The sequence below is a fragment of the Ixodes scapularis genome, unplaced genomic scaffold, assembly GCF_016920785.2.
Source record: "Ixodes scapularis isolate PalLabHiFi unplaced genomic scaffold, ASM1692078v2 PGA_scaffold2__306_contigs__length_199485367, whole genome shotgun sequence".
NCBI lineage: Eukaryota > Metazoa > Arthropoda > Arachnida > Ixodida > Ixodidae > Ixodes > Ixodes scapularis.
Window position 1 is genome coordinate 156,230,603 of NW_024609857.1, and position 12,127 is coordinate 156,242,729.

The 12,127-nt window shown below is 45.3% G+C and overlaps 1 protein-coding gene across 1 annotated transcript in view; it reads left to right on the forward strand.

The window, feature by feature from the left end:
- The first annotated feature begins 245 nt into the window (after positions 1-245).
- LOC8025532 (MAP kinase-activated protein kinase 2) overlaps positions 246-12,127 on the forward strand; it is a 56,805-nt gene continuing 44,923 nt past the window's right edge. The window contains exons 1-2 of the mRNA XM_029988636.4: positions 246-713; positions 6,018-6,157. Of these exons, the coding sequence (XP_029844496.2) occupies positions 336-713; positions 6,018-6,157 (518 nt within the window). The 5' untranslated portion in view covers positions 246-335. The remainder of the gene's footprint in view (positions 714-6,017; positions 6,158-12,127) is intronic.

Here is a 12,127-nt window from a genome sequence, read left to right on the forward strand (position 1 = left end):
GTCGTCTGGCAGGTCCCACCCTGAATGTCATTTGAAAACCTGAATGTCATTTGGCGTAAATGCCATTTTAGCTGCCGTCTGACAGGGGTATTACTTTGCATTCCGGGCACCATACCGGAAGTGTTCTCAGCTCCCTGTCATGGCGGCCGGAAAATGACTCACGACGATGAATGTAAAGCCGTCAGATGGCACTACCTACCGCCCTACTCATGATTTCGCGCGTTTTTAGAGAGGTATCCAGCCGCACAGCTGCGACCGCTCCATCGAGTCAGCCGCAAGTACCGCGGCACTGGGCACTGCTCGTACCGTTGCGGCACGATTGCTTCCTCACTTGTATGGAGCTTGGCGAGTGGGGAATTTCATCGCTCGTCGACGGAGGCTGTCATCTCCGGGTTTTGCCGCAGCCGCATCGCTTACTCGTCGGGCCGCAGCTGTGCCCGCAGGTGCTCGACGAGCGCAACGTCGCCAATGTCACCGTCGTCCTGAGACAAGTGGTCCACTACTTGCACAGCCTTCTCGGCACGGTGCTCGACACGCTCGGCGATAACATGAACGATTTCGCTAAGTTGGGCAACGCGCGGCCGCCGCTGGTGCCGAAGTCGTCGCCTATCACCCAGGACTACTCCATCTCCGACCAGGTACTCGGCCTCGGCATCAACGGCAAAGTGGTCGAGTGCTACCAGAGGACGACCGGGTCCAAGTTCGCCCTCAAAGTGAGTACGCGGACCCCGGTTATTTTGGTGCGTGCGTGTCACTGGATAGCCCACCCACCCCGACGACAACAAAACGAGGGAGAAAAAGAAAGTAAGAGAAACGGAAGCGGCGACCTCGGCCAAATTTTCTGCCCAACCGCATAGACGTTCGTTGTTTTGCGCCGGCCGATGCGGCGTTTTTGTCCCGTGTGATCGGTCGGCAGTGTCCGGGCGGGCGTTGCTCGACGCCTCAGGGTCGTCTCGTACCCGCGACCACTGATTACGGCTACAGACAGGAGAGGAAACGGCACTGACGCGAGCGATAATGGTCGCCCCGAAAAGGCCCGCCGCGGAAAATAGTCCTCGAGGAAGGAAAGCTGCGGGCGACAGTGCGTCGTCGTCGCGGGAAGCTCCTTTTGGAGGACGGCTCCCCGCATGGAGCTCGCGCCCCTCGGCCATGAATCACGGGCAAGGGGTCCGCGAAGGTGCGCGGGATCACTGAACTCGCGTCGCGTAGACACCCAAGAACCGGTAACTACACGCTGCCGAGGGACGGCGGAATAGTGATTGCGTCGCGTTGCAGATTATGTTGTTTTCCTTTCACGGTTCCACGGTGATGTATTGCCGCGTGCATTGCGATAGCCCCCTGCAACATGCGTGGGGAGGTCGTCAACGTGGAAGTGGCGTGCTCGTCGGCGTGGGAGGAAACAAAAAGCGTACGGCGACTCGTCAGGCGTAGCGTTCACCTTGCATTGTAGAGCGCCGGTTTGTTGTCGCGTTTCTCAAGGGCGCTCGTTGGGCATTCACCGTGTCGAATAACTAATCCCGGCCGATCGGGCCGGCGCCAAAGCCGGAAGAACCCTGGCAGTGGCGTCCGCGAGAGCTTCGTGCGATAGCGCATCTCTTGGAAAACATCCAGAGCCCGGGTTTCTTGGTTCAGGGACTCCGAGGGGCTCATGTCACTGCCCATAGTCATAGAAAAAGCTGAGCTTAGGGTGAGCTGATCTACCCTAAGACAAATAAAGGTTTTCCTCCTCCCTCCACCTATCAGGAGTTTCTTTGAATATTTTCCACACAATGTGACATTCCTACGGTGGTGACATCATGAGAGACTCGCTCCAATTCGATTTATGCATGTTTCAAGTGTCGGAAAAAGTCTTTTTAGAGTCGACGTATGTTGTCGCTTTGCTTCTGAATGCTGCGGGATGATCCGGGATTGTGGTTAAGCAACAATGCATGCACTTGCATTGTTTGTGAAAGTCAATGTCTGGCAGACCATACCGAAACTATGGGTTGACTCATGCTGGTGCTAAGGGGCACACGAGGTAACACTTCCCATCATGACTCCTGCAAGTCTTTCGCCACCTTCGTTGTGATCGGTCCATCCCTGGGCAAGTCCAGTCGGTCTCTGCGCATTTTTCTGTGCAACTCTCGCTGGAAGTCATTGCGATAGGCTACTGTAACACTTGTTCCACATAGTACTGTGTCTGACGGTATAGTGCTAAAGTGATCACGTGCAAAGATAATTGTTGGCTTCGCCTTTCATGCTGCCTGTAGACACCTGCGAGGAAGATCACCCTTCGGACTTGCTGAATTTTGCTTTGAACTCCAATCCGTAGCCCTTAGCCCACGTTTCAGCAATAGCAGCAATCATTTGCAGAAATGAGTCGCCTCCGGGATTAAATCTGGGCTTCAGGAATTTTGCGTTGTTCACTCGATTCTGTTGTGCAGCTGTGAAATTATGAGGCAACCACATGACCGAATTTTTTTTCTTCCTCTCTCTTCTCTCTCTCTTCCTACGAAGTATTTATGAAAGTATGAAATACTTATATTCTGCGAAATTGCAGTAGGTGCTGCAATTTCCTTTCATGTTGTTCGAAGGTCTTCGTTGCAGTTTGTGACAACTCTCAATCTTCAATCATTAATTGCTGTTTCTGGCCTCTCTGGCTTCATCTCGTTGTTTATGCTTCCACTTCACGAAATTGAGTAGCTCAATGAGAAACTGTATGGCAGTCTATTGCTTGATCACCGAACGCAAAGCACTGTGAGTGTCTGCTAGAGTTTTGCCACATAACGTGTGAAGGCTTCATTTTTGATCATGGGCAGCCGAGACCCTTGCATGGGCCATCCTGATGCGTCGGTTCACAGTGATAGATACCATGAGACAAGGGAAGCCACACTAACACAATGCTGAGATTGCATCATCCACTCCATGGCCTTGCCACGTTGCACATTTCTTAGGAAGTGACCTCCATAAAGAACAAAAAAGTTTGCTGCATTAGAAATGGGGGTACGAGATGCTCTGTCATGGCAGTCTCCGACTGCCATAACAGAGCCACCTGTCAAGACAGCAGGTTTTAGCTGTTGTCAGTGTGCATCCTTGAGCTGGAGGTGCACTCAGTTACATGTACAACTTTATGTCGAGAACACCATGTGTTTACTCATTTTGTTTGTGTCCTTCCTTGATGTTCCTGCAACCTATATTACTGCATTATATTACGAGTGTAAAATTATCGGCAGGATATGCTTTACTTGCATATTGCATAACTAGGGCCCTTCGTTCTTGGGCTTTATATTTAAAAAAGATTGAATTGTCAAAACCGGGCCTTTGTTCCAAGCTGGTAATCGGGTTCTTCGAGAAAGCATTCTGGAATTCGGGTTTTATAGGTTATATTTAAAAATATATAGGGTAAGTATAATTAACAATAAAATAAATTACTCTGTTTCAGTCCACGAAACCTTTTTTTTTTTACAATTAAGTTGTTAAAGTACATGAGATAGCATTGGACAGTGTTGACAAGTTGTGCGTCCTTTGAGTATGTACTTGTACTTTATTTAAAGTATCTTTTTCTGGTACTTTTTGAGGGAAGTGCAACTCCTGACCTGGAAATACATTCCCCGAATTTGGTCATGTTAAATCTGTATCACAAAATGACGACTTGTCAACAAATAAGTGCCTTATAAGTTGATTCTGTTAAATAGTTTGTCAGTGAGAGTAAAACAACTGCTCTGTGGCCACTTGACTTTATCCAACATTTGCTGCCATTTCCGAAAATAACTGGTGCACCCTCGATTACCCCTGGGGCAATGCATACAGTTTAAAAAAGGAAAACTATAAAGGAATGAAAGGGCATCACGAAAGATAGTGTTAAAAAGTACTTGTACTTTACTTCAAAAGTACATTGTATTTATAGTACATTACTTCAAGTACATTCTGCTCTATGTACTTGTACAAAACCTACATAACCTGTCATTTACTTTGTGCTTTACTTCAATTACTTTTTAGATATACTTTATCAAACACTGGCATTGGAACGTCTAAACGAGCTCACTTGGGGCTTAAAACCTTTCATAAATCCTCGTTGTTGTCACAATCTTCCGCATGCGCAGCATCTCTGTCTCTATCCTAAACCCGTTCAGTCTTTGGAAGTATCTTAATTGAGAGAACATTTTCTCAACGTCACAGCTCACATATACACTTGCAATTTGCAAATGCATACGTTCGACACAAGCAAATAATCTGCTGTTCTTGTCGAAACAAAGTTTTTTTTCATCCTTCTGTTTTTTCTTCTTTTTTTTTCTGCACTTGTTAAAACTGAAGAGGAAGAAGGGCAAAGGACACTTCCCAATGGGCATAAAAGCAATATTTTGGGGTTTGATTTATGTCGCCGCAGTTCACTGAAGCCAAGAGAATCCAGGTTTGTTTCCGAGGCCTGGGGCTTGTCTGCATTCTAGAGGCCCAGGGCCGCCGCACTGGAACGGAAGCAAATGAAGACTGTCCCCCACTTCAAACCAGCTTAATACAGTAGAACTGCGCCCTACCGCTGCACATTTGTGGAAGGATAACCTTCAGAAAGCAAAAGCACTACATTCTCCTGTGTGGGCAAATGCAGCGGGGTTGACAGCTGCCCCTTTTAGCAGTGGCCTGTAAGAATCCTTATCTTCTACTAGCCGAGCTATTTGCTCTGCCTTCTGCATCTGGCGGGCAGCTTTCGCTCTGCCTCCTTAACGATGCTCGCGTGTTTTGGCTTTGTTTTGGGTACCCAAGAGCTGCTTTATCGAGGATAGAGAGAGCTGCGTTCCTGGAGCGAGGTGCTTGGCCCGTAAGAAATCTGTTCAGACACGCTTGATGTGGCTCAGTCAGACGATAGGGCAGCTGGGAACAAAAGTACTTCCGTCTTTACGTGTTGCACCAACGCTTTACAGCTGTGGAGCTGAAATGGCCGAGTGTGTTTTTGTTTGTCTACCAAGCTTAATCTATTACATATGGCATATGTGCATGATGTACAGGGTGCTTTTTTTTTTTTTTTTCTTCACATATTTGTTTTAAAAAATGCCTTAAAAACTACACTGATGCAGTTTGCACAGGTGGGTTATACAGCCAGGGAGACATGATAGAGGGCGGCTAATCGTCACGATAATACGGCTAATTAGCTAAAATATGTTCATTAACTTTTTAATTAGTGAAAATAAACGTACGGTTTCAATTAGGAACTAGCCGAGCATCATTGAAAACCACACAATAAATCGATTTTAGAAAGACTGAGCGCGGTGGAGCGCCAAAGTTACCACTCATGTCTCGGGAGCAAGGCTACCGGTGTAATAAAGTGCGTGTGTGGGTGTTCTGTCAAAGATTAGCTCTGCATATTAATTTATTTATTCACGATACCACAATAGCCCATTGAAGGACATTACTTGAAGGGGGTAGGGGAGAGGGTGTCCTGTGAGTACAGCATATATCTCAAGTAAAACAACAATAGACCCAAAAGGCACTGTAAAAAAGCTTATACATGAACTTTACGAAACAGCAAATCCAAAGAAACTGTAAACAATATTAACACCGATTATAAAAGATGTTTCTCCCAGCTGTAAAACTCGCCTGCACAAATCAAAATGGTGTAGCTTCCATGGCTTTTTTAAGACAAATCTGTAAATCCTGAAAAAATACATTCTGTATAACTCTAGACTAGACAGGCTGACTTTCCTCTTAATGCTACTAGATGGCTAAACAACCTCGGGCAGGTTTGCAATGCAAAACATTACTGTTTAACATGTAATACAGCTTTCCTCAAAATGATGCCTCGAAAAACAAAAATTTTTGCAATGAGTCCCATGCCTTCTTTTCAACTGCATGAAGGCTACTACAAAAAAGGCTGCACAAAAAACTGGCACTTTTTTTTCTTTTTTTTTAATATTTGTTTAATGTAAGCTTTTTGTTGACTAAAAACAACGAAGGGGAATTCTGCCGCTCCCATTATCATAACACTGACTAGGTGGCGCAAGGTGCCACCCAATTGAAATATCCATCAATCCATCCATCCGCAGGTTCTGAGGGACAATGTGAAGGCTCGCAGAGAAGTGGATCTACACTGGCGGGCGAGCAACTGCAAGCACATTGTCAACATTGCAGACGTCTACGAGAATGCCTATGGTGGGAACCGATGCCTCCTGGTTGTCATGGAGTGGTGAGTCATTGCTCGATTTATCTCGCACTTTCCTGGATCCCGTCGAGAATGCGCCAGAACGGACGAAAAAAGAAATGCGAGGACGACGGCTCCCGCTAAACTCTCACGTTTCCGTGGGCGGGAATGGGAACGGCTGGAGGAAGGAAGTTCTCCAGTGCAAACACAATGGGCTTTTGTCTCGGGAGATATCCATTCTTCTAAGGCCTAATCTTGCGAGTCATTTTTGACCTTGTTGCAGCGTTTACTATAATGAGGTAGAAACTGGGGTGGCCTGCGCATTCATACTACTCTTGTTTGCTCTGTAAAGATTACCGTTCTAAGCCTCTCTGTAGCGAAGTCGGTTGACTAAACAGAAGGCCCTATTACTAGTGTTTGGAACTTACACATGCTACAACTCCAGAAACGCAGGCGTATATCTCCAGCATTGGAAACAGCCGAGATGTGCTTTTCATGTTAAAAACTGTAACCAAATTTTTGCGATTGAAATTCACAAGTTTTGGCAGTCTCAAAAGTGTGCACAAATGTTCCCCACTGCAGACTGACCGTGTGCGCAGAGCATTGATTAATGCATTGCTTGCTGACCGGTTGACCCACCACAGGTTTTGTGGATTTTGCCGTCTGCTTTTTCTGCGCCTAGCAGTGTTTTGAGAGGGCCGACTGTCGGCACCCCTCCCTTCCTTTGACCTTCTGCCTCTACATCTATTTGTTATTCCTGCACTTTCTCTTTATTTTGACTTCCGCCACACAGTCTCGTCGAGTGGACTAAATTGGTTCCCTTGGAACGCTTCGGCCGTGCAGTTCCTGTTCTCTCCCCTCTTGCCTCTTTTTTTCCGGGGATCAGCCTTCATTAGAGTTTCCTGGGGTTGCATAAACGGGACGCTGCAATGAAATTCTAGCGCCTGTTTCATTCTCTAATTGTCAACAAAGTTCTGGCCACACCACGGAGACACCAATTTTGTTTGCTGGACACGGGATCATTATTTAAAGAGAATAAACAGAAGGTCGTTACTTCACTCTGGTCTTAAAAGCTGCTCCGCTCTGCAGAAGTTTGGCAGCAAGCTGCCTGCACACGAGCCCAGTCAATCTTGGTTGAACCGGATTTCCCTCCTCTCTCGTGTCTATTTAACTTCTGCGGGGAGTGTGGAGGGGCAACAAAGCGCCAACTTGAGCTTGGCTACTTATTTATTTTTATTTCAATACCTTCAATGCCACACGGCGTTACAGAAGGGAGTGGGGAAAAAACAAAAGTACTAAAAATAGAATTCAACACATATTAATTAACATAATAGTTTTCAATGGCACACTTGAATGCAGGAGCGTCTGTGACTGTGGCAATGGTTCCAGTCATTAGAAGTCCTTGGGATAAAAGAATCAAAAAAGTGCTTCGTGCAACTGAAAGGCACGTTGACTTTATGGTGATGATCATTTCGATGGGATACATATGATGGCTCAGAAACAAGCTCTTCACTTAGATGCTGGTTGCGATGATAAATTTTGTGAAATAAGGACAAACGAGATAATTTTCTACGCAATGAAAGATTCGGAAGATGTAAAGTTAGTTTCATGGATGATACACTGGAAAAAGGTGAGAAATTAGACAAAATAAAACGTGCGCCACGATTCTGTACGGATTCAATTTGATTAATAAGAAATTCATGGCCTGGGTCCTTCACTGAACTTGCATACTCAAGCTTGGATCTAACTAGAGTCTTGTACGGCAGTAGTTTTAATGATAAAGGAGCCCTTGAGAAGTTGCGACGTAAGTAACCTAGCATGCGATTAGTGTTGTTAGCAATCAAATAATGCGAGTTTGCCAGGAGAGGTCAGATGTTATACGAACACCTAGGTACTTGTACAATGTCACCTGTTCAAGAACAGAACCAATGTTATATTGGGGAGGATTAGTACAGGCAGCTTTCCGTGAAATTCTCATTACTTTACATTTATTGGCATTAAGGCGCATTTTCCAGACGTCACACCAGTTAGTAATTGAATCAAGAAAGATGTATCAGTGTCAGAATGGGCTACACGATAAATGACACAATCATCTGCAAACAACCTTATGAATGACTGGACATTGTTAACGAGGTCATTTATGTATATGAAGAAAAGAAGGGGGTCAAGGAAGGAACCTTGTGGCACACCCAAACTTACTGGGCAGGGAAGAGAGTCTGAGTCGTTTGCAGATACGAACTGTGTTCCGTTAGAGAAAAAGTTTTCGATCCATGCAAGAATGTCAGAGTCAATGTCTAGTTTTTTTTTAAATTTTAAGCAGAGCAGTTGGTGAAGGACTAAATCAAAGGCTTTCAAAAAATCAAGAAATATGCAGTTGATTGGAAGATTATTGTCTAGCGCAGGGGAAAAAAGATTGCTCGTAAAACAAACCAGTTGTGTTTCACATGAGAATAATTTACGAAAACCATGCTGACGATATGTGAAAAATGAGTTGGATTCAAGAAAGTTAACTACCGTAATATCCCGAGTCATCGCCCACCCCCCTACCGCCTGAAATTCGTTAAAAAAGTGGGGTGGGCCATGTCTCGGTGGGTGGGCACAAACACTTGAAAAAAAAAGCGGAAAAAACCGCCTATTTTTCTCTGCGTATCTAGCGCTGATGCACAAGAGATACATCAAACTCAAAACTCGATTTAGTTTCATTGTTTTATAGAAAAAAATGCTCACGAAAGAATATTTTCCTCTAGCGAAGTCCGTTGCTTCCATACGCGCTAGAAACACCGCCGATCTGCATATAGCGCGAACGTTTGTTCCGTGAAAGAATGTCACCATTATGTTATCCTAGTTAGTAAAAAAAAAAGAAAGAAAAGTCTACAAGAAAATAGAAAAAAACGACCAGGCGCAACGAGCGAGCGAGCGAGCGGACCAAAGAAGCGACCAAGAGCAATGCTGGGAAAGCGGGAAAGCCGGCGGTCGCGTTGGCAAATACTTTGGCGTCGGGCCAAGTCGGGCAAGCTCTTGCGCAACTTGTTTGGTGCGTACATACGTGCGTCCGTGCACGGCGGGCTATCAATGCACGGTTGGGACGCTCTGCAAACGTCTGTGTAGGACGTTCCAGCAAATCTTTATTTACGCTTTCGCTTTGCCTAAAATATTGCACAACCGCGGTCGCGACGGGCGGGAAGAAGGAGCGGGTTCGCGGTGACCTTACTTCGGCGGAGACAGACTTTGACCTAACACTCCGCGGTTACGTTAACAAACTCTTATTTTGTTATCTCCATCGTTTTCTTTTCGCACGGATACACGACCACTTTGGGGTCGCTCACGGAGGAAATGCGTAAACAAAAAGAAGTGTCTTTCCCTCCTTCGTTTTACTTTGTCACGGACGTCCTCCAACTGTAAGGTCCGCGGCCGCGTCATTCGGGTAGGATGAGTTTTCGCGGATCGCAGAGTCCGCGCTGGGGTATTTGAAGGGGTGGGCGATGACTCGGTGTTTTTTCGGAAATCGATATTGGCCCAAAAAATGGGGTGGGCGATGGCTCGGGGATGGGCGATGACTCGGGATATTACGGTAGGTTAGAATAGATGATATGCTCCAATATTTTACACGAGACACTAGTTAAAAGATGTAATTGAGAGGAGAGTGAGCATCCCCTGATTTAAACAAAGGCACCTCCTCACCCACCTTCCAATCGCTGCGCAACGAACAAAGATCTAGGGACTGTGAGAAAAGTTTGATAGTATTACAGAAGAGTGCATTTCAGTGTTTTTCTGAAATTTAGAAATAATCCCGTCAGTTCCAGATGAAGAAGAAACTTTCAAATTTTTTTTATTAAACTAAGCACACCAATGCAATCAGTTATAACAGGATCCATAAGTGGAAAGGCTGCAATATCATATTCAGGGCAAGAAACAAAAAAAAGTGGCAAAAAAGACAGAAAACACATCATTTAGTAAAGATGAACTCTTCGACCTTGGAACTGGGACTCTATTATGATCGACTAGCGATATCAAACTCTTTTTTTGTCCACTAATTATATTCCGAAATTTCTTAGTGTCATTTGTCAATAAGGATGGTAGGGTAACATTAAAAAATATGTTTTTGGCTTTTTCCACTTCATTCTTAAAGAGGCTTGCAACATTCCGATACGCACACCACAAGTCAGGTTTATTGAACTGCTTTGCTTTGCGGAACAGTCGTTTCTTTTTATTTCACGGGTGCTTTAAAGAAACAGTAAACCAAGGGGACCGGTTTTTGTACAGAATTATTCATAGGAGTATGTATTTGTTTACAAGATAATTAACTTTGACTTTAAATATAGACCAATTGGATTCTATAGTACGATTAGAAAAATTATTCGTTTAGAAATTGTGCCAATTCATCATTGATATCAGGGTAGTTAGCTTTGCTGTAATCCCGTATATGTTTAGGCATACTCTTAAGGCTATGAGAATTGCCTTCAAGTGTAAAGTGAACAAAGCAGTGGTTACTCAGGCCTGGTAAAAATCTTAGAGAATGAATGAGGTCAGGAGTAGTTGTGAGGATGAGGACTTGGGGGCGAACGCCTTACAACCTGGCCGTTTAAGCTGCCGCTCCCTGCACAAGGTGCTCAATAGACTCGGGAGAGAAAGGAAACCCGATTTGGCCAAGATTGACTGGGCTTGCGCTCACGCAGTTTGCCGCCGTACTTCCGCGGAGAGGCACTGCTTTTAAGTTCAGGGTGATGTAACGACATTCGGTTTGTTCTTTCTGAATAATGTTTCAGTGCCCTTTCGAGCAAAACATTGGTGTCTCCGTGGCGTGGCCAAGACGCATCTGACATTTAGATAAAAAAAAAAAAGGCGTTAAGATTTTGTCACACTATCCCTTAAAGGGATGCTGAACCGAAATCTGGATTCCCCAAAACACACGGCAAAAGCGTGCTACGGGATGCTACAAACACCAAAATATCACTCATACAGCAATATCTCGAACGGATGACTGTATTTTAAAAAAAAAAAGAGGCACATTTTGCAGAAATGTTGACGTCATGTTTCTCCGAGAAGGGGAGGGAACAGCCTCGCGTCTTCTCCGCCTTGCGGCCTTGAGGGAGCGAAGCGAAGAGAGGAGGAAACTGGGTATCTTGACCTCACGCGCCTCGTCGGCCTGGTTCAATCTCGACTTCTTTTTCCAAAAATACGGCCGTCCATTTGAGATATCGCCTTACTAGTAGTGTTGTAGGGATTGTAGCGTCCCGCCTACATCTCCAGGATTTTTTTTTTTGAAATCCAAATTTTGGTTCACCATCCGTTTAAAGGTACACTGACAGGGTATTTATGCTCTGCAAGGTGTTTATTTGTACATGACATATGAGTGCCCAACTACCCAGAACACAACTTGCGGCTCAAAATTCGTCTTCTTTCCTCCAAAGACCTCCCAAAATTGTTTCCTCGTATATGTGCTACCTTCGTAAAAAGCGGGCAGTGAGTAGATCGATTGGTGGTATAGTCGACGACAGCTTAAAAGTTCTGGGGAAACACCTCCCACCTCTTTCCACTTTAGTGGAGCAGACGTTGGAAAGGGGACGACCTTTTCTCCACCGTTTGCTCCACTAAAAGGGAATGAAATGGGAGGAGCTTCCCCCAAACTCTGAACCTATCGCCAACTGTACTTGAACTCTAAAAATTAATGTTCCCGGCAGGCAGCCTGGACGAGCACCGACGTTCCGGAGATGCACTGCTCAAAAAGCAGCGAAGTATTTCTGCATTCCACTTTATTCTGGAGTTTGCGGACCCTCCATAGTGCTGATCCAACAGAATATATGAAAAGGCATACGAGCACGACAACACACACAGGGCGTCCATTGGGCATCTTGCATACCATCTATCATGTCGCACATGGCCCTAGCGGCACCTCGAACAGTCTTTTTGCTGCTCCTGCTTTCTAGTGCAGCTACCAGTGTTTGCGGCGTGAGTGCTCAACTTCGAGGTTCGTCTTCTCCTTAGAAATTAAATATTTTGACTAGCTGTCTTTTT